This window comes from Scardinius erythrophthalmus, assembly GCF_964197995.2.
Source record: "Scardinius erythrophthalmus genome assembly, chromosome: 23".
NCBI classification, from domain to species: domain Eukaryota; kingdom Metazoa; phylum Chordata; class Actinopteri; order Cypriniformes; family Leuciscidae; genus Scardinius; species Scardinius erythrophthalmus.
In genome coordinates this window covers 8,296,112-8,319,864 of record NC_138243.1, presented here as the reverse complement: position 1 = coordinate 8,319,864, position 23,753 = coordinate 8,296,112, and the positions used below count along the sequence as shown (strand labels likewise).

Sequence of the window (23,753 nt, the reverse complement as noted above, 5' to 3'; positions counted from 1 at the left end):
TGAACCTCATTGGTTCTTGCGGAAGCTCAAACGTGCTGCGTAACACCAGAATGAACCTCATTGGCTCTTGCGAAAGCTCAAACGTGCTGCGTAACACGAGAATGAACCTCATTGGCTCTTGCAGAAGCTCAAACGTGCTGCGTAACACGAGAATGAACCTCATTGGCTCTTGCAGAAGCTCAAACGTGATGCGTAACACGAGAATGAACCTCATTGGCTCTTGCAGAAGCTCAAACGTGATGCGTAACACGAGAATGAACCTCATTGGCTCTTGCAGAAGCTCAAACGTGCTGCGTAACACGAGAATGAACCTTATTGGCTCTTGCATGTCAAGCGAACATGTTTGAGCTACTGATGTGTGAGTTGATGAATGTTTGTATGTAAATAAAAGCCTAAATTAAAACTGTTCATCATATGAAGTGATCAAGTCTCTTCAGAAAATTTGGACTAAACCGCTCAATTCGGATGAGTTTACGATCTCTTTATAAACTTTTTGAAGCGACTAGGGAGTTGCTAAGGTGTTCTAGTGGTTCACTGGCCATTGTTAGGTGGCTGTGGGATTCTCAAGGCTGAAATCATGTTTATGGATGAGCTAATGTATTAAAGTTTTATTAACGTTACTGTGGAATGAAGCAGGGCGGGGCCGAGAGCCGAGAGAGTGGAATGAGGCCGGTGGATCGAATGCTAATGAGACCGAGACACCTGCGCGACACCGGTCTCGAGTCCCATGGGCTCCAGAGCTTTTATTAGTCGGCTGCTGCCCTCCTTTCGTTTTGTTGTTTAAAGGATTAGTTCACTTCAGAATTAAAAATTCCTGATAATTTACTCACCCCCCCAAATCATCCAAGATATTCATGTCTTAATTTCTTCAGTCGAAAAGAAATTATGGTTTTTGAGGAAAACATTCCAGGATTTTTCTCCATATAGTGGAATTCAATGGGGTCGAACGATCAAATTGCAAGCTTCAATTCGTTTCTTCAACGTTCAAATTGTTTCAATGCAGCTTCAAAGGCTCTACATGATCCCAGCAGAGGAATAAGGGTCTTATCAGGCCAAACGATCGGTCATTTATAAAAAAAAAAACACCACATTTATATACTTTAACCACAAATGCTCGTCTTGCACTAGCACTGTGATGCGCCACGCATTACGTAATCACGTTGAAAGGTCACACGTAGGCGTAAGTACCGACCTAGTGTTTACAAGGTGAACGTGCAAAGTCAAACGCCCTTTACAAAAAAAACAACAACAACATAATAAAGGGTAAAACAACGATGTCGGACGATTTTGAAGTTGGAGGAGAAAATGAGATGGAGTTTTTCGCCCTACCCTACATTTTCCGCCTACGTCAGGTTACCGCCCTGACCTTTCCAATGCGATTACGCAATGCGTGAAGTCGTGGACTTGCAAGACGAGCATTTGTGTGTAAAAAGTATACACACACATAATATAAATAAGTATAATATAATATATAAATATATATAAATAAGGTTTTCCTTAACCTTTATTTCTTTTCAACTGAAGAAAGACATGAATATCTTAGATGACGTGGGGGTGAGTAAATTATCTGGAAATTTTAATTCTCAAGTTAACTAATCCTTTAAGTTTATTTTAGGATTAAAGTTACGTTAAACATCTGCCTCCTTCCTTGAACTTTGTTACAATTACATTTGATCAGTTAAATCCACATTGTTTTATTTAATTCCAATGAAACAGCCCCGAGTGCTGAATTATTACTCATACACGTCACTTTATCTGTCGAATTAAAATTGTGGGGTAACGCAGCGCTGTTTTACTTGGTCAAAGTTTGTTTGAGTGTGTTGAAAGTTATTTGAACTATCTGTACTTTCACTCTGTGACTGCTATTAGACACTTGTTGCACATTGCAGTAAGCTAGATCGATATTACAAAATCATATTAATAAAAGCTGGATGATTTGTGTTGTTAAATGGCATGCAATTCATTTTAAAACATTGTATGGTGGAGAAAAAGCTGTATTACGGTTTCTACAAATAAAGTTCTTTCTGATTTTATGAGTTTGCACTTGACAAAATGGTGTTGACTCCGAGGCACAAACAAGTTTCTTGCTGTAAATCAAGAAAACAAGAGATTCAAACAATAAGACTAATCCGATAAAGGTATCCAAACAGTTGCTCACCTGTCTAATAAAACATAAAATATTAAAGCATCTTTGGTGATTTTTATGGTTTCTACTGAAGCACAAATGGAAAACGAGGTTAAAGCGGATTTAACATCATTAACAGGAAACGCAAAAACACGGGCCATTACTGATTTCTCTGGATTTAAACATTGTTGGAAACATTTGGGATAGTGTAAGAACACAAGTCAACAAAATATTTAAAAAATTTCTAGTGGTTTTTGGATATTTTAATCCAAAAATCATACATATTGTGCCTTTAAAGTAAAGACTTACTTCCCGCCTCCACTGGTGAGGGCTGGTGTGGTTCTGGTGAGCAGATCTGAGATCTGTGAGGACAGTTTGGTTTTGGCTGCGGTTTGCTGCTGGACCCGCACCTCTGCAGCGTCGGCCAGGTGCATCAGCGTCTTCCTCTCAGGACTCTCCTCAAAGTTCTTGCAGCCCATACATTTGCAGATGGACGAACACATGATCTTTGCCTAATGCGAATGGAGATCAGAATGATATGAAAACGAACCATATCTTCTATATGCCACAAGAGCTTGGGCACCACTGCCCTTTGACCCATGAAAACACTCACCTCATAACACTCGCAGTAGTTTTTCAGACAGCCAGATTTCTTACAATTGCAGCCTTTGCTGTGTCTCCTGTCCGACTCTCCTTGTTTGCCTTTACCAATCTTGGGTTTGAAAGCCACAGGGTTTCTGTCTAAACACGCCTGGGAAAAAACACATTACTTCTTACTTCACTTGATACCTATGCACTTCAAAGCATTACAGCAAAACTGTCCTGATCAGTGAGACAAACAAGACATCAAGGGCAATGATGTGCTATTGCTTTGAAGTGTTTGTAGGCAGATGGAAAATAATGACAAGTGAAAAAAAGCCAATGTCGATCAACAGGAATGCAGTAATTCATTACCTTGATGGCCTTCAGTCTTTCACTCTCATGATCAAGGTTGTTGAAACAGTTCACGCAGTTACAGTTATTACAGAACTCCCCATTGGCAAAGCAATCACAATACCTGTGAGACGAGAGACATTGAACTCTTGAGTTTATGCAAAATACAATTCATAAAAAATAAAAATAAAAAAAACTGCCCAAGAGTTACACTACAGTTCAAAAGTTTGGGAACGGTAAAGTCTCTTTTCAACAAGCCTGCATTGATTTGATCAAAAATACAGTACAAACAGAAATATTGTGAATAGGGATGCACCTACAGGAATTATTTTGGCCAATACCGATTTTAACAAACAACTATTGGCCGATACTGATATTAGTTGCTTGCTCACTTATTTGCACTTATATTGTCATTGAAATTACTGTTTTAATTGTCATTACAGATTACTGTTTTGATCATGTTTTAAATCAGGAAAGTTAAAAAACACATGCATTAAGGTTTCCTAGAAGCTAGTTTATTGCTCAATTAATTTCTCTTTAAACATGGATTGGATCCATTAAACATTCAACAGGCCAACATTATAAGAGAGGCACAAATTAATACAACGACATGTCAACCTTCTGAGGTTTTTTTGCTGTCAAATATTTCTTAACATTAACATATTTGACAATTATAGAACATTACATATTTATTTAATAAATAGAAAGATATTGTACAACTCCGTGCCTTCATGCAGTTACATAATATCCTATCGGTTTGTTAAATTGGCTGATACATCGGTGAATCTCTAATTGTGAAATATGATTAATTTAAAATTGATGTTTTCTAAGTGTATATATTGTAAAATGTATTTAATTCCTGTGATCAAAGCTGAATTTTCAGCATTATTACTCCACTCTTCAGTGTCACATGATCCTTCAGGAATCATTCTAATATGATGATTTAATGATCAAGAAACATTTCTGATTATTATCAATGTTGTGCAGCTTCATATTTGTGGAAACCATGATGCATTTTTTTCAAGATTTATCAATAAAAAAGAACTAATTTAAAATATAAATATTTTGTAATATTATAAATGTCTTTACTGCCACTTCAGATCAATTAAATGTAGTATTGCTTAATAAAAATATTAATTTCTTAAAAAAAATAAAATAAATGAAAAATAATATTACTGACCCCAAAGTTTTGAATGGTAGTACATGAAATGCTACAGGCAAAGCTTGAAAAAAATAATTCATGTCAATATTGAAACTGCTTGACAGAAATGTAAAATTATATTTGCACCTCTGATAATCCCCTTCCTGTCTGTCAGAATTAACAGTCCTTGCTGGTGAATTTGACAGTATGAGAACTGAATTACAGGTTTGTTAAAAGGAAGGAAGTTGTTGTAAAATCACACAATTGGATTTGGAAACTATGAAAGCGCTTGCCAAACGTAGCAGCTCACACAGATTACACCTTATATGGGCAATTTTCAGAGAAAGTAAACAAATGCTGGGGAACATACAATTTCAGACACTGTGACCGTGTGCAGTTGCAGGGTTTTCTCGGCCTTGAGGTTGCTTCTGACGTTGATAAACTGTAATAAAGCACATGCAGAATGTAACCTGAGGGTTAATGAAATCTTTTGATGCAACTGATATACATGTAACAGCGAGGAGGCACGTGGCGCTCGGCTCACCCGTTGAGTGAAAGCCTGGCTTGAGTCTGTATGGGAGTGGCTGTTGAGAAGGTGGAGCTGCTGGTCAAAGTCACAAACGCAGGTTGGGGGATCTATGGGAACAAGCAAGGTGAGAGAGTCCAACAAGCAACCAAACTCACCCGTCCTGCTCCAGGAGAGACATACAGACCTGCGTGACATATGGGGCCGGCAACACAGCGTAGCCCATGTTCCCAGAGCCGTGGGCGGGGGCGAGCACAGTGCCCGGCGGCAGGTTGGTGAGGTTGGGCTGGATCTGTGGCAGATGTGTGGCTGGCATGATGAGACGCTGGGGGGTCTGACTGGTGGTCACCACCTGAGCTGCTGACGTCAAGGGTTTGGGTACAACCTGTGCACAAACAATATATATAAATGTTCCAGATTATTAACACCAAACAGAAACCAGAGCAAAAGCTGCACGCCCATCCATAAGAATGGTGTCATTGTGTGCAGAACTGCTTCACTGTGTACCTGTTTGACGGTCTGTGCCGAGACGATGGGTACAGACATCCGTACCGCAGCGTTCATCATCACAGACTTGGCTTTGCAAACAAGACAAAAGTAACTAAATGTTATTAGATTTTCTTAAATTCCCATATTCATAAACAATCATAGCATTAAAATCATTCTTAAATGGATCGCTGCAGTGCACCCACTATAAAAACAATACTGCATGGCACAAGAGCAGCATATTGAAGGACCACTGCCTAAAACAATATTTAACGGAGTACTATGAAAGACAGTCACAGGGGTACAAAAAACCCCAATTGGTTTAATTTAAAAAAAAAAGCTGAATCTATATCACAAAACAATGTAGTCCGCTCACAGAATGACTCCTACGAGCCCATTTCTTTATTGAATAAAACAAAAATACAGTGTGATCAGTGTAGTCCAGTTCCTGAACATTAGTGAAACTAACAGCTACAAGTAACCGTGAGACTTTAAGTTACTGATACGCTCACCGTTCATATTCATAGTGTACTACACATGATGCATTTTGACTATTTCATAAAAATAAATGAAACGTTACTACTTTTTTGTTTTTTTATTTAAAGGCTATTGTGCCCCTTTTTACAAGACGCAATATAAGGGTGTATTCACACCTGCCTCGTTTGGTTCGATTGAATCGAACTCTAGTTCGTTTCCCCCCTTGGTGCGGACCTTTTGGGCAGGTGTGAATACAGCAATCGAACTCGGGTGCGGACCAAACAATCGAACCGAGACCCAGCTGAAGAGGTGGTCTCGGTACGGTTCCAAACGAACTCTGGTACGGTTCGTTTACGGTGTGAACATGAACCGACCCAATTGCAGAAAACTGCGCCTTTTTATTTGACTGCTCTTATGAGGATACTTAACAAAACGGACATTTTGGCATAATGCTGTCTAAAGCGAGCGAGGCAGCAAGAGCGCGCGCACGGCAGAGAGAGAGGGAGCGAGAGACCTTGTGTGTGTGTGTGCGCTAGTGTGCATCACGAAGCGCATGTAACGACCCAAGCAATCAATTATCAGTGCGGGCGGGCTTTTATCTATACCATATCGTTTCTTCATATTGCGTTTGTAGAGAATAACACCAAATCAGTAAAATAACAAATATTACATTACGAAATATCTCCATGCTGATCCTGTTTGTGCACTTCCTGCTTTTCCCACCCTAAGGGTGTATTCACACCAGGAAAGTCCGATAGTTCACTTGCTTTGGTCCGGACCAAATAGAATGTTGATTTTTTTTGTTTGGTACGGTTCGCTTTCACACTCTCTGCTCTTTTTGCAAGTGAACCAAAATGTGTAAACAAAACCACACGTGTGCTAAGGTCTTCCATTCATTGGACAGGAATTCTCAAGCAGGGAAAAGCAGGAAGTGCACAAACAGGCTCAGCATGGAGATATTTCGTAATGTAATATTTGTTATTTTACTGATTTGGTGTTATTCTCTACAAACGCAATATGAAGAAACTATATGGTATAGATAAAAGCCCGGCCGCACTGACAATTGATTGCTTGGGTCGTTACATGCGCTTCGTGAGGCACACTAGCACACACACACACACACACACACACACACACACACGCAAGGTCTCTCGCTCCCTCTCTCTGCCGTGCGCGCGCTCTTGCTCGCTCGCTTTAGACAGCATTATGCCAAAATGTCCGTTTTGTTAAGTATCCTCATAAGAGCAGTCAAATAAAAAGGCGCAGTTTTCTGCAATTGGGTCGGTTCATGTTCACACCGTAAACGAACCGTACCAGAGTTCGTTTGGAACCGTACCGAGACCACCTCTTCAGCTGGGTCTCGGTTCGATTGTTTGGTCCGCACCCGAGTTCGATTGCTGTATTCACACCTGCCCAAAAGGTCCGCACCAAGGGGGGAAACGAACTAGAGTTCGATTCAATCGAACCAAACGAGGCAGGTGTGAATACACCCTAAGTCTCAGTTGTCCAATGAAAGTATCTGAAGTTTGTTGTAAATGTCCATTTTTGAATTTTGAATTAAGGCCAATTGTTGAATTGCATTTATGCCACTCGGCACTTCTAAAAAAAAATTAATAATAATAATGTTTTTTTTTTTATATTTATAAAAATTCAAATTGATCAAAGTTTTATACATTTATATTTATAATAATTAAGTAACGTGATCAATATTTTACAAATGTAAAATATAAAAATTCATTTACAACAAATTGCTAGTTAAATTGCAAATCAAATAAGGTGTGACAATAAAACTTGTATACCACAAATTAAAATGGATGAATAAACATCTTGGCTGTATGCTATTCTGATATAATAAGCTTGATATATTGATATTACCCAGGGGGCAAAACACCTGTTTTTTAGGAAATCAGACATGGGCTGCTGTAAAAGGTTGTCATATAAAAATGAAATCTATGATGTCTGAGGATCACAACCTGGGTGGCCAACCCGGTCAACAAGCTGCTGGAAACTTGTAATTAGGGTCAAAACAATGTTACCTCAAATTCGGCTTTAACTCCCAGAATCACCCAAACATGCTAAAACGGTTTAGTTATATTCATGAATCGTGAGCCATATCTCCCTGATACTTTATGCTAGAAACAAACTGAGCACACCTTTAGAAAGAGTGGAAGATAAGCTTTCATATGATGAGAAAAAAAAAAAGAAAAAAATATTGAACATTCCATTTGTAATCGGTAGCATTCTTTTCCCTTTGTTGTTGTTACAATAAACAAATTACCATGTAAAGTTAACTTTTACTGGATGAAATCATATTTTGATTTTTTTTTTACTAACCAGACAGTCCTCATGGCCCATAACACATTTAGAGGGAATTCAATGTCAAGCCTATAATAGCCTGTCAATTCAAACAAGATCCAAGAAAGAAGTTTACCATTAACTGGTGTTAATTGTATACTGCTCTGTTTCTGTATGCACAGTATATCGTTTGCATATTTTTGCAATATCAATTATTTGTATTGCAATGTCTATTTCTAATATTCTTTCACAAGTGGGATAGCTTTATTTATTCTATTGAAATAAAAAAAAGGGATTTGAGGATTTTGGGTTAGGCTGGTTAGTGTTCAATCCTGGTGTTTGGAGTGTGAGACAAAGGTACTGACAACTAAATGTTGAAAGACTAAAACACACAGGAGTCATGTGTGGAGTAGGTTTAAAAGTATTTACTGATTAAAACTGTTACATTAAGTAGCAATTTGTACAAAAAAACCAAACAAAAAACGAAACAGACAAACAGATTACAATTCAGGGTGATGATAACTAATTTCTGTAATAATGTTTATACAATTTGTTTAGCTGTTTCGGAATCACCGCTGCTGTCGCTGCTCTCTAGTGTTTCAGCAGGCTGTGTCCTACTACATTTGGTTGCCAACCCCTAGCAACGGCATCCTATGTAGCATGGAGCAGTTCTTCTGACAACCTTTAACCAGAGATGGGCACAAATACATCAAAAAGTATTTAATTAAAATACAAGTAATTTGTAATTTGAAAATACAAAAATATATTTTTTTACAGTCTTCTGTAGTGTAAGTGTGGCGTTAGGTACATGTAAGAGTCTAGAATATTGCAATATTATTGTTTAGTGCAGAAGATGCGCTTTTAACGTACATGCCAGAGGAGAACTGGCCCCCGACTGAGCCTGGGTTCTCCCAAGGTTTTTTTTTTTTTTTTTCTCCATTAGGTCACCTGATGGAGTTTTAGGACACCATTAGGTCACTTGATGGAGTTTTTTCAGTTCCTTGCCACTGTTGCCTTTGGCTTGCTCAGTTGGGGATATTTTGGGGATATTTAATTTTATTCTATCAATCAATAAATTCCACTAGAAACAAACTTTGTTGTATTATTTTATTTTAATTTAATACTGTGAAGCTGCTTTGATACAATCTGTATTGTGAAAAGCGCTATACAAATATACTTGATTTGATTTGATTTGATGTTGCCACATACTGTCATAATAAAAGATAATTGTGCATATACTGTAACACTATATTTGTATTATATTACACAAAAACTAGTTAACGCTGCTGTGAGGGTGTTTCTAATAGCGCGGCTGTGACAAAGTTGACAACTTTCTCTCTTCCAACTGCCATTATCAATTTTTTTACTCTTTTTGAAAGTTGTGAAAACGCTGTTGTGGCGTTTTTCTTTTGCTATTTGAGCAAATTGGAACACAAAAAAAATATATTTAATGTAGTCTTTCATTCACTGCTATAGAAGTTAACCCAACTATGATGCCTTCCACTTCTGAGAAACCCAGAAATGTGAACGGGGTCAATAGGATGTGTCACATCATGTGATTTACTTGCCAAAAACTGTGATAGGCAATTTGGTAGTCCTATTTGTATTTTATGTCTATGGTCCTAGGGATAGTTCACCCAAAAAGGAAAATTAGCCCATGATTTACTCACCCTGACGTCATCCTAGGTGTATATGACTTTCTTCTTTCAGAAGAATACAATCAGAGTTATATTAAAAAGTGTCCTGGCTCTTCCAAGCTTTATAATGACAGTCAATGGGTATATTTTTCATCAAAGTGCATCTATCCATCATAAAAGTGCATCTGTCCATCATAAAAGTGCATCTATCCATCATAAAAGTGCATCTATCCATCATAAAAGTGCAGGATAGACGCACTTTTATGATGGACACATGCAGTTTTATGATGGACAGATGCACTTTTATGATGGACAGATGCACTTTTATGATGGACAGATGCACTTTTATGATGGACAGACGCACTTTTATGATGGACAGATGCACTTTTATGATGGACAGATGCACTTTTATGATGGATAGACGCACTTTTATGATGGACAGGTGCACTTTTATGATGGACAGATGCACTTTTATCATGGATAGACGCACTTTTATGATGGACAGATGCACTTTTATGATGGACAGATGCACTTTTATGATGGATAGACGCACTTTTATGATGGACAGATGCACTTTTATCATGGATAGACACACTTTTATGATGGATGGATGCACTTTTATGATGGACGGATGCACTTTTATGATGGATAGACGCACTTTTATGATGGATAGACGCACTTTTATGATGGACAGATGCACTTTTATGATGGACAGATGCACTTTTATCATGGACAGATGCACTTTTATGATGGATAGACGCACTTTTATGATGGACAGATGCACTTTTATGATGGATAGATGCACTTTTATGATGGATAGACGCACTTTTATGATGGATGGATGCACTTTTATGATGGATGGATGCACTTTTATGATGGACAGATGCACTTTTATGATGGATAGACGCACTTTTATGATGGACAGATGCACTTTTATGATGGACAGATGCACTTTTATCATGGACAGACGCACTTTTATGATGGACAGATGCACTTTTATGATGGACAGATGCACTTTTATGATGGATAGACGCACTTTTATGATGGACAGATGCACTTTTATGATGGACAGATGCACTTTTATGATGGATGGATGCACTTTTATGATGGACGGATGCACTTTTATGATGGATAGACGCACTTTTATGATGGATAGACGCACTTTTATGATGGACAGATGCACTTTTATGATGGACAGATGCACTTTTATCATGGACAGATGCACTTTTATGATGGATAGACGCACTTTTATGATGGACAGATGCACTTTTATGATGGATAGACGCACTTTTATGATGGATGGATGCACTTTTATGATGGATGGATGCACTTTTATGATGGACAGATGCACTTTTATGATGGACAGATGCACTTTTATGATGGATAGATGCACTTTTATGATGGACAGATGCACTTTTATGATGGATAGATGCACTTTTATGATGCATAGATGCACTTTGATGAAAAATATACCCATTGACTGTCATTATAAAGCTTGGAAGAGCCAGGACACTTTTTAATATAACTCTGATTGTATTCTTCTGAAAGAAGAAAGTCATATACACCTAGGATGACGTCAGGGTGAGTAAATCATGGGCTAATTTTCCTTTTTGGGTGAACTATCCCTAGGACCATAGACATAAAATACAAATAGGACTACCAAATTGCCTATCACAGTTTTTGGCAAGTAAATCACATGATGTGACACATCCTATTGACCCTGTTCACATTTCTGGGTTTCTCAGAAGTGTAAGGCATCATAGTTGGGTTAACTTCTATAGCAGTGAATGAAAGACTACATTAAATATTTTTTTTGTGTGTGTTCCAATTTGCTCAAATAGCAAAAGAAAAACGCCACAACAGCATTTTCACAACTTTCAAAAAGAGTAAAAAAAATAGATAATGGCAGTTGGAAGAGAGAAAGTTGTCAACTTTGTCACAGCCGCGCTATTAGAAACACCCTCACAGCAGCGTTAACTAGTTTTTGTGTAATATAATACAAATATAGTGTTATATGCACAATTATCTTTTATTATGACAGTATGTGGCAACATGTACGTTAAAAGCGCATCTTCTGCACTAAACAATAATATTGCAAGTCTTCTAGACTCGTATTCTAGACTCTTACATGTACCTAACGCCACACTTACACTACAGAAGACTGTAAAAAAATATATTTTTGTATTTTCAAATTACAAATTACTTGTATTTTAATTAAATACTTTTTGATGTATTTGTGCCCATCTCTGGTTAAAGGTTGTCAGAAGAACTGCTCCATGCTACATAGGATGCCGTTGCTAGGGGTTGGCAACCAAATGTAGTAGGACACAGCCTGCTGAAACACTAGAGAGCAGCGACAGCAGCGGTGATTCCGAAACAGCTAAACAAATTGTATAAACATTATTACAGAAATTAGTTATCATCACCCTGAATTGTAATCTGTTTGTCTGTTTCGTTTTTTGTTTGGTTTTTTTGTACAAATTGCTACTTAATGTAACAGTTTTAATCAGTAAATACTTTTAAACCTACTCCACACATGACTCCTGTGTGTTTTAGTCTTTCAACATTTAGTTGTCAGTACCTTTGTCTCACACTCCAAACACCAGGATTGAACACTAACCAGCCTAACCCAAAATCCTCAAATCCCTTTTTTTTATTTCAATAGAATAAATAAAGCTATCCCACTTGTGAAAGAATATTAGAAATAGACATTGCAATACAAATAATTGATATTGCATAAATATGCAAACGATATACTGTACATACAGAAACAGAGCAGTATACAATTAACACCAGTTAATGGTAAACTTCTTTCTTGGATCTTGTTTGAATTGACAGGCTATTATAGGCTTGACATTGAATTCCCTCTAAATGTGTTATGGGCCATGAGGACTGTCTGGTTAGTAAAAAAAAAATCAAAATATGATTTCATCCAGTAAAAGTTAACTTTACATGGTAATTTGTTTATTGTAACAACAACAAAGGGAAAAGAATGCTACCGATTACAAATGGAATGTTCAATATTTTTTTCTTTTTTTTGCCTACCTATGAATGAAGAGGCATTGTTAACTCTTACTTTCTAATTACATGTACAATCAAGGCATCATATGAAAGCTTATCTTCCACTCTTTCTAAAGGTGTGCTCAGTTTGTTTCTAGCATAAAGTATCAGGGAGATATGGCTCACGATTCATGAATATAACTAAACCGTTTTAGCATGTTTGGGTGATTCTGGGAGTTAAAGCCGAATTTGAGGTAACATTGTTTTGACCCTAATTACAAGTTTCCAGCAGCTTGTTGACCGGGTTGGCCACCCAGGTTGTGATCCTCAGACATCATAGATTTCATTTTTATATGACAACCTTTTACAGCAGCCCATGTCTGCTAAACCCCCTTTGCCCCCTGGGTATATAATGTATTATACACTTCTATCAAATGAAAAGCTGAAGTGAAGTGAACAGAACAGCTCAGGAAATTAAGTTCACGTCCTCATAAAGCACCGCCCTCTCACACAGAGACACGCAGACTTACATGCAGATTTTTAGTGACATGAACCTGATTTAGGTTAATATAAAAAATAATATACATCGATTTATTACCCAGCCCTATTCGGCAATGGAATTGCACTTTTTCCAATGACTTATTCCATAAAAGTATTAAATAATTCTTATATGAAAACAGAATCATAAAGAAAAAACGGATTTGTTCAGTTCTTTGGTTCCCAATCCCTGCACATGATGCACTGACCGGGTTGTATGGAGGGGTTGGTGTTGATGCTGGCGCCCGTCTGTGCCGTGCCGCTGCCGGTGGTGGCCGTTACCAGCCGCACGTAATGGAAGCGACTGCCCGGCACCTGGATCTGCTGCACGTTGGGAGGTGTGGAGAGGGGGATGATGGTCTTAAACTGGGATGTTCCCATCCCTCCCACTGTAACTGTCTGCATTGGCTTTGCAGCCTGTACATGAAAACAGATAAAAACATTGTTTTGTATTGTTGTACTCTAAATTACAATGTCACACAGGCTTTGTTAAAATCTATATTAGACAGGACAGCAGACTGGTTTGGTTTTTTGAGGACTCTAGATGGGCGTACCTGTGCGGTGGACTGGCTGGTTCCTGCTTTAGCTGGAGAAGTGGTGGCAGACTGTTGAACCGTGAGGATTTGCTGGCCTAGAGCCACATTGAGCGGCAGTGTCACAGACTTCTGGGGTGAGTTTGGAGACTGACTGGCCACCGAAACCACAGTCAACTACAGACAGAGGAGAAACATGAGGAAGAGGGTGACATCAGAAACCAGAGTGTGGCCATCACAGAGAAAAATCTGGCACCACAAAGACAGGTAAATGTAACTGTGATGCAAGTTTTTACATTTGAAAGATTCAAGACCTTGCTGGGAGACTTGAGAGGCGAGATGGCGACTTTGCTGTTACCAGACGTGTTCTGTGTCACAGTGCTGATGGCCTCGCCAATGGAAATGGTGCGTGGAGGTGTCACAGGGGTACTCTGGGTAAGAACTCGCCCTGTTGGCAAAAGAGGAGGATTGAAATTTAGATTTGACAATCGTGCTGATAAAGCAACTGCACTTTTGCTCATGTTATAAATACAGACAGAAGATTACCAGTCACTACAGGAGACACTGAAGCTGGGCTGGTCAGTGCTTTACTGTTCAGGGCCTTTGTGATGATGAGCTTTGTTATCATTGGTCCAGCCGTAGATACTGGTGGTTTCTTTGTGATCTGTGAGGAGAAACACGACACGTGGCGATTATTTTAGTTGCTTTTGATAGACCGTGACACTGAACAGGAAACAAGATTGTACTTTCATCACTAAGCTTCTTAAATTCATATTAAAGGGATAGTAAAAAAAAAAAAAAAAAAAAAAAAAAAAAAAAACTATCGGTAGCCATTGACTTCCAGGAAAGGAAAAAAAAAAAAATAAATATATATATATATATACACTGCTCAAAAAAATTAAGGGAACACTTTTTCATCAGAGAATAGCATCAAGTCAGTTAAACTCCTGGGATATTGATCTGGTCAGTTAAGTAACAGAGGGGGTTGGTAATCAGTTTCAACTGCTTTAGTGTTAATAAAATTAATAGCAGGTGCACTAGATGGGCAACAGTGAGACAACCCCCAAAACAGGAATGGTTTTACAGGTGGCGGCCACTGACATTTTTTCCCTACTAATCTTTTCAGACTGTTTTTCACCAGTTTTGCCTTTGGCTAGGGTCAGTGTCACTACTGGTAGCATGAGGCGATACCTGGACCCTACAGAGGTTGCGCAGGCAGTCCAGCTCCTTCAGGATGGCTCATCAATACGTGTCATTGCCAGAAGGTTTGCTGTGTCTCCCAGCACAGTCTCAAGAGCATGGAGGAGATTCCAGGAAGACAGACAGCTACTCTAGGAGAGCTGGACAGGGCCGTAGAAGGTCCTTAACCCATCAGCAGGACCGGTATCTGCTCATTTGTGCGAGGAGGAACATGATGAGCACTGCCAGAACCCTACAAAATGACCTCCAGCAGGCCACTGGTGTGAATGTCTCTGACCAAACAATCAGAAACAGACTTCATGAGGGTGGCCTGAGGGCCCGACGTCTTCTAGTGGGGCCTGTGCTCACTGCCCAGCACCAGGGAGTTAGGTTTTCACAAATGAGAGCAGGTTCACCCTGAGCACGTGACAGACAGGAAAGGGTCTGGAGAAGCCGTGGAGAATGTTATGCTGCCTGTAACATCGTTCAGCATGACCGGTTTGGTGGTGGGTCAGTGATGGTCTGAGGAGGCATATCCATGGAGGGACGCACAGACCTCTGCAGGCTAGACAATGGCACCCTGACTGCCATTAGGTATCGGGATGAAATCCTTGGATCCATTGTCAGACCCTATGCTGGTGCAGTGGGTCCTGGGTTCCTCCTGGTGCACAACAATGCCCGGCCTCATGTGGCGAGAGCATGCAGGCAGTTCCTGGAGGATGAAGGAATGATACCATTGAAAGGCCACCACGCTCACCTGACCTACATCCAGTAGAACACCTCTGGGACATTGTGTTTCGGTCCATCTGACATCACCTGGTTGCACCTCAGACTGTCCAGGAGCTCAGTGATGCGCTGGTCCAGATCTGGAAGGAAATACCCCAGGACACCATCCATCGTCTCATTAGGAGCATGCCCCGACGTTGTTAGGCATGCATACAAGCACGTGGGGGCCATACAAACTACTGAGAACCATTTTGAGTTGCTGCAATGAAATTTCAGCAAAATTGACAAGCCTGCTGCATCATTTTTTCACTTAGATTTCCAGGGTGTCTTTGAATTCAATCCTCTGTAGGTTGATCATTTTCATTTCCATCAAACGATGTGGCATCCTTTCGTTCGTAACACATTACCCAGTCCATATTAGTATAGATATCCAGCATGATATTTTTCCCCATTGAGATCTGATGTGTTTTCAAAGTGTTCCTTTAATTTTTTTGAGCAGTGTATATATATATATATATATATATATATATATATATATATATATATATATATATATATATATATATATATATATATATATATATATATATATATATATATATACTATGGAAGTGAATGGCTTCAGTCAACTGTCTGGCAACCAACTTTCTTCCAAATATCTTCTTTTGTGTTCAACAGAACAAAGAGACTCATTCAGGTTTGGAACAACTTCAGGGTGAGTAAATGATGACAGAATTTTCATTTTTGGGTCAACTATCCATTTAACAATATTGTAACAGTTAATCAAACTTTAATTATTATTAAGGATATTTAATATGTATTTAACTGAATTGAGTATTCATTTGTTTTTTAATAAATAATAGCAATAACACTGATTTAAATACAGCATTAAAATTGCATTTTTCTTGCATTTATAACATTTAGAAATTACTATAAATATTATCTTAAAAATAATAGCTCATTTCAAAAATACAGTAAAGTAAAAAAGCATGTCGTTACAGAAAAAAGTTTTTTTTTTAATATGACTAATATAAATATTATATATAATCATTAACAATAAAAAAAATTATGATTAAAAAAACAATATAAAAAAGGCATTTTCCTTAAAGAATTTTTTTAACAAATATGACTATCATTTGTAAAAAAAAAAAAAAAAAAAAAAAAAAAAAATTATATATATATATATATATATATATATATATATATATATATATATATATATATATATGTGTATATATATATATATATATATATATATATATATATATATATATATATATATATATATATAGTAGCTCATTTTAAAATATATTTAACTTGTAGATTACATTTTTCTTTAAATGACCACAAACATTATTATCATAAAATTGTATTATTATTATTAAATAATAATAGCACAAAAAATAATATATGCCTTTAAATAATTATACTATAATAATAACAATAGCTCATGTAAAATAGAGTAATACAAATATGACTACTATAAATAAATATTATAAATAACAACAATAATCAATTTAAAAAATTAGGGATGCACCGATGTGAAAATTGTGGCCGATACCGATAACCGATATTAATATTGCTGTTATGGCCGTACCGATGTCGATATCTCTGTATAGAAAACAAATTTTAATGATTATCAAATAAAGAGCTATTTTCCAAAACACATTTTTTTTTACTTTAGAAATTACTGATATTGGGCACCTTTACCTGTGTGCAAAATATGTCACACATAGGACACACATGCATTATATTGCATATAATGTGTGCTGGTCAACTTGTCTAAAATTAAGAAACCCTTAGAAAACAGTAAAAAAATATAAATATATATATAAAAAAAGGAACATGTGTACAATTAAGATAGGCTACTTCATTTATTATTCCAATATCCAAATATGATACTAAAAAATACCACAGGGAAAAGGGCTTCTTGTGACGTGCTGTCTTTGCCTTTGAACATTGCACATTTTAAACAGGACACGCATTAGCTGAATAAATGTTAGCCAATACAAACATATTTATAGAAAACAGTTGACAATGAATAGACAGGAGTCCAATAATAGCATAACGAATCACTTATTCTAAAAATAATAACAAGTAGGCTATAAGACGAATCCGATGGGCTGTGTTAACAGTAAAACGTCCGTCATTTAACGAAATTTAAAAACACGGATGGATAATACAAAATGCTTTCTGACATTTTGACAGAAAAGAAACAAACAAGCAAAAACAAAATTTAAACTTAGCCCGTCAATTTTTCATTTTACAATTATCCTCTCTCTCTCTCTCTCTCTCTCTCTCTCTCTCTCTCTCTCTCTCTCTCTCTCTCTCTCTCTCTCTGTGCGCGTCCGTGTTTGTGAGAGAGAGCTCGCGCAGCAATGATACAACGGTAGCCTAATTTTTTAATCTATAAGTAACGAACGCGCTAGTTTTCATACAAAAATAAATATGTAACATAAGGTAGGCTACTTTAGTTTTTATTAACACAATAACACATGAAGGCTACGTTTCTCAACACTGAGAATGAATAAATAAACGCCTGTTTCTCACTCTCACTTAGCCTAATCCACAAATCACACGTGCTGTCACTTTTGAGAAAAACAAAATTTGAACGGGTATCAAATATCAAGCAATATATTCAAATATCCACGAGTCAAAAAACGATCAGTCAAAAACAGTGGCGGCTGGTGCTAAAAAAATTTGGGGGGGCACAACAAACTGAATTTTTAATTCAGGACTGAATGTAGGCTTATTGTTAAATAACAATTTAACAGTGATAATAATGTAGCTATCATTAGCCTAAAGTTTAGCTAAAACTTCAGCCGGTAGGGTAGCCAATTGCCAAATAAATCTGAATTTTTGGGCTAAATGGCGATGTATGGTATAATCTGAGTATTTAATTATTATTTCTCTATTTGAATAAAAAAAAACCTGTATTTAATTAAAAAAATATATATATATCCTGATCGATATTGTCCTACAAACAATGTTCATATTGAGGTTATAAAAACAAACATAGTGTTGCTGTCTATCTGCAGTCTATCCAAAAAGGGGTCAAATCACATTACATTCTAACATTGCAACATTACAATCTAAAAACAAAATAATGCTTTTTAAAGTAGTTAAATTTACTAAACCAAAAAAAAAAAAAAAAAAAGCTAATATCATAAAAATACACATGTAGGTTTGAAATTCTCTAGCACAATTATGTTCACCAACAACAACAAATATTCAACAACAAATTTTTTAGCTAAATATATTTATAATTTAGTGCTAATGTATATTTTAGTCAGAATAATTGCGCTCCTATTGTTCCTGCTCCTGTTCGGCGCGCATGCACGCGGGGGCGCTCGTTCACGGAAGTATAGCTTGCAGAAAGCTCGCCCACTCATGACAGCAAACTGGACTTTCTAACATTTACAGATGGAGAATATGTCCGTGAAATGTAAGTTATGCACTGAGGAAATTATTGGATGTCACTTCAGCTTATGGCTAAATACTATTAGAGGTACATTTGTTTCCACCAATCGCTGCACAAGTTAAGGTTACGTATGATGACGAAAGCACGTTAGTGCGAGCCCTCCCGGAACCCATAGAGAATGCATTGCAGTGCCTGCAGTTCGAAAAAAAAAATCTTTGAATGTAAGTCTATGGGAAGACTCTGGGCGATTCTCAGCCAGAGTGAAATCGCCCAAAAAGAGGCGGTACTCCACAGAACGTGACTCGGCGCTGATTGGACTATATCCAGAGGCAGAACAACAGTGAGTGACTGCTAGCGTAACTCTGTGGTTGAATGAGATAGTGATTGAAAAAGTCCCTTTCACACTTTAGTGGTGCGTCGCCCGATCGCCCTAATGAAGAAACCGCCGCTGGTCAAAAATGTGTCATGAAGAGGAAAAAAACATATGTCGCACTGGACTGCATTAACAATGTACGGACGGGCGGCGGGCCAGTTCTCCGTTACAGACGTGAGCGCTCTGAAAGCGGCACTTAAAAACTGCTTTAAAACTTTCACAGAGACCTCAAGCAGAAAGCACAAAGCCTGTCTTTAAATTTAATTTCGTTTTGTATTCATTGTATCTTAATTTTGATCAATGTTTCATCAACGAATTTTCTGGATTAAGTAAATATAGTAGAAAATATTTAATCAGGACAGAGGCAACGGCGCGTGAACCTGGAGCAGCGCGTCTCATAAATTAACCGAAACCTACCTGCCTCACAGAACCGGGAACATATAGAAAGCTTGAAACTTCTATTTTTAAACAGAACAATTCAAAAGGAAAGAAAACAGACTGTTCTCTGCTTATGTCATCTCTGTGTGAAATGTGTATTTCTCTCAGGCGCGTTCTCTACATCAACTTCATCTTCAGCTTCACACGTCAAATATCGGCCTGTTCACATCGGCCATATTTTGACATCGGACCGATACCGATGTGTAAAAAAAAATGACCATATCGGCCGATATTATATCGGCGGCCGATATATCGTGCACCCCTATAAAAAATATAGTAAAAAAATGGCATTCATAAGCAAAATACGTTTTACAAATTTGAAGATTTTTTTCAATGCTTGAAAGTGTAAAAATAAAGTGTTACCAGAATGTTATAGTGCCCATATATTTACTGTAGTAATAACTATAAATGATGCATAATCACATGCAACTAACCCTAAAATCACACCCTAACCTTATAGTAAGTACAAGTAGGCCTAGTTAATTATTAGTTAGTAAATGTATAATTACTAAATTAATTTTATAATTAATAAAACACGGACCTTAAAATAAAGTGTAACCAACGTTTTCACTAACAACCAGTCAGCTGCTGCAGCTACAGTTTATATATATTAGTAAACACCTCGTTGTTACATATACGTGTAACTCTCACGAAGAAAAGAAAGAAACTGAGGCCAAAATAAAGAACCTTGAAATTAAACTTCTCTTTAGGGTCTCAATATAAAATGGTAATTTCACACCCACCCAACTCAGCGTGGCCTGCCGCCTCAGTTATGTAACGTCTGCCGCCTCAGTGTAACACGAGAGGTTGATAAACACCCACCTGAAGGGTCTTCAGCTGCTGGGCCTGCAGTGTCGTGGAGGAGCCCATCAGCTGACTGGCAGAGCTCACAGCGATCACAGGCTTCCCCACTGCCGTCACCATCTTGATCTGCGTCGCCTGGGCCTTGCCATCCCCAGTGCCCTGGGTAGTGGCGGGCTTGTTCCAAGTGTGGGGCAGAGCCAACATAATGGGCTGCCCTGTTTTACTGAGACCAGCAACCAGGAGTTTCTGTCCCTCTGGCTTGAGCACAGCAGCACCTGGAGGCTTGCCATCCGCAGCGGGGGAGCTGGCCACTTTATTGATGATGAGCTGGTGGTTGGCTGGGACAGTAACGCTGGAGATTTTGGGGAGGTTTTGAGCTGATGCAGGACTGGTGGTTTTGGCAGGGGTTGTGGTGGTGACAGCCATGAGGCCGGAGGAGGCGAGGAGGAGTTGAGTTCCTGTGCTGGTGCTGCACTGAGCATTAGTGGAGGTGGAGGTCATCTGCATAGACGTGGTGGCTGGACACAGGCTGACGATTTCAGGCACCTCTGTTTCCATAGGAACCTGCGCTGGCTCTGGTTCAGGCTGAGGAGGAGGAGGAGCGAGGTGCTCGGCAGGAAGGTCCTCTTCCATCGCGATCGCTTCCGTGTCCATGATCTCATCAGGCAGGAGGCTGTTGAGCTCAGGTGACACCACATCCATTGTGCACAAAGATACTCTAAACACACTAGAAAAAAAAAAAAAGCACAATTCTTAAATGTATAAAAAGAACAGAAACATCCATAAGCAAGAGATGAGAATACAACACTGATAAAGTATAAAGTGTACAGTAAGCAAAGGCCTCCAGACTGCGACCAAATAAAAAATATACCAAAATAAAAGTTTGTTTACACATTATACGTGTGTGTACTGCGTATAATTATTTTGTGTATGTATGTATATAGGTGTCGCGTCACCTATTTTTATGCGCATTTTGGGATATCGCAAAAATAAAATGCTGGATGTAAATGCCAAAATCCACATAAATTCTAAAAATGCACTAATAAAAGAAATGCGCTCAATTGAGTCGGATACATTTATCCGATAAGAAAACGTGCGCATAAACTACGATGGAAACACATTTACCGAATAAATTACAAGAAAAAAAAAAAAGGTCATGTGACGTCAACGGACCAACCAGCGGACCGATCCCGTTGCACAGCATCTGAAATGCCTGAACAAAGTCTGTCATCAAAGTGGTTCGGTATAATTTACCAGAAATGTTCTACACGACTGTGTTCCGCCTCCGAAAGCAAGATAACTTTATTGAGTTTCATCGGAGCGCTCTGTATTATATACAGTGGCTTCTCCTTCTGCAGCAACTTTTAGCACCAGTTTATCAGTTAGTGACGATTCTGTTCTCTTCGACTCACTGGAAACGCTGCTTCAGACAGAGAGAGAAGTCATGCATGAAACAGCTTCTCAACCACACAGTATCGTTATATCTGTGTTAACTTCAAATTATCACAGAAGTACTGGGATAAAAGTTTATACTTCAGATATAAACACTGATGTCTACGGTAGTGATCAAAATAGAGTAAATCACCTTTTGAAAGTAACTTGATGCTTCAAATAAAGATTGTATCAATTGCATCATTACACCAGTAGGTGGCGACAAGTGACTTAAACGTATCCGTCATTGAATCATTCATTCAAGAGATTCGTTAATAATCACGGATTCATCCAGTAATGAAACAAGTGAAGCCTTTATGAGTGAGTCACTGAATCACTCATTCACAGATTTGTTTAAATAATAAAAATTCATTCAATATATTTTTGTAAATTGACTTTTATAGACTAGAAAAAAAACAGCATCACAACTTCGTGTGATGAAACGGGTTGTGAGAAGTAGGGGAGATCAGCTCATTATAGTCTACTCTTTCAATTCTGGGGGAAAAAAAGAATCAGCAGTTGAAATTATTTCAGAAAATTATATTAGAACAGAACAACATGTTTAGGTAGAAATGTGTGTTTTTTTTTTAAACATGTCGATGGTAACATTCACAAAACAAAGTTTTATAAAATGATAAACATCACATTTCAACCCTTTTAACCATTGTTTAAGAAAAGGGATAGGCTAAGTCAATGTTATCAATTATTCTAGACACATTATTATCTAAAATGTAATGACTTTTATAATGCACATTAACTTCCCTGGATTCACCTTTAAACACGTTTAATAATTATTGATTTTCAAAGCACTAAACTGAGAGGTCGACATCCAAAACATTTCTTTAACCGGAGGACAAAGGTTTTTAAAGGGTTTGTGTGACCGGTTAAATTCGGCATGCACCAAAAAAAAAAGTGTGCCTATGCAGATTTATACACTATGTATCTTTAATTTGGCCAAAATCAAACAGGTAATTATCTCCAAGCAGAGATTATGTTGAATGAAGAGTTTCAACACACACACACACACACACATAATTCATAACTGTTGCTCATTGACCTTTCATGTGGCTCTCTTGATACTGAAGAAAGCATTGTTTGAAGGAAATATGTTTCATGCTATCATAATTATAGACGATTCTATATTTAAATACATCTAAAAAAAATCACTAAAAGTAAAAAAAAGAAAAAAGATATGTAATAAAAAAAATCGTCCAGACTAAAGTTCCCCCCAGTGAATTCCAGGCCTGTGTGTATGTATTAATAAACATAACCACTTCAGCCTTGTAAACATGTCTAGACAGCATTTATGAAATCTGAAAGTACCGTACCGGAAACAACAATGACCAACTTTGTTCATTTACATATGGCGAATTTACATGGCATTACAATATCCTCACATAAAGACTGCAGCACTTCACAGGTCTCATCGTGTCAATCACACCAGCACAGTTAGTCTGATATATTCTGCACCAGCTGGCGGGCCATTCAAACCCCCGTGTTTACTCAACGCCGGACACAAGACGACGCGACGCGACCGCTCCCATTCCAATCCCTCTACAGTCGCCACCGGTGACGGCGTTGATCGCGTCGCTCGCAGTGCAGACGAGCGGTTTATGCACAGCTGCTATGTGGCTAACTAGCACAAGAGCTAACCAGCAGTTACATGTTAAAAGCAGCAGTCACTCACAGCG

General features: G+C 38.0%; 1 protein-coding gene across 4 annotated transcripts in view; it reads right to left on the bottom strand.

Annotated features, from left to right (window-relative positions):
* The window catches only part of lin54 (lin-54 DREAM MuvB core complex component), a 30,653-nt gene that overhangs the window by 5,370 nt on the left and 1,530 nt on the right, over window positions 1-23,753 (bottom strand). For 2 of the 4 annotated variants that reach the window (XM_081354504.1, XM_081354505.1), the window contains exons 2-13: window positions 20,650-21,358; window positions 14,237-14,354; window positions 13,987-14,138; window positions 13,712-13,867; window positions 13,367-13,574; window positions 5,233-5,303; window positions 4,913-5,110; window positions 4,744-4,835; window positions 4,570-4,641; window positions 3,080-3,182; window positions 2,739-2,876; window positions 2,435-2,637 (exon numbers count right to left, since the gene is read on the bottom strand). In XM_081354504.1, the coding sequence (XP_081210630.1) occupies window positions 2,435-2,637; window positions 2,739-2,876; window positions 3,080-3,182; window positions 4,570-4,641; window positions 4,744-4,835; window positions 4,913-5,110; window positions 5,233-5,303; window positions 13,367-13,574; window positions 13,712-13,867; window positions 13,987-14,138; window positions 14,237-14,354; window positions 20,650-21,333 (2,195 nt within the window). In that variant the 5' untranslated portion in view covers window positions 21,334-21,358. Of the gene's footprint in view, window positions 1-2,434; window positions 2,638-2,738; window positions 2,877-3,079; window positions 3,183-4,569; window positions 4,642-4,743; window positions 4,836-4,912; window positions 5,111-5,232; window positions 5,304-13,366; window positions 13,575-13,711; window positions 13,868-13,986; window positions 14,139-14,236; window positions 14,355-20,649; window positions 21,359-23,459; window positions 23,470-23,753 lie in introns of those variants that run through there. The other 2 variants (XM_081354506.1, XM_081354507.1) reach the window with 2 other exon arrangements.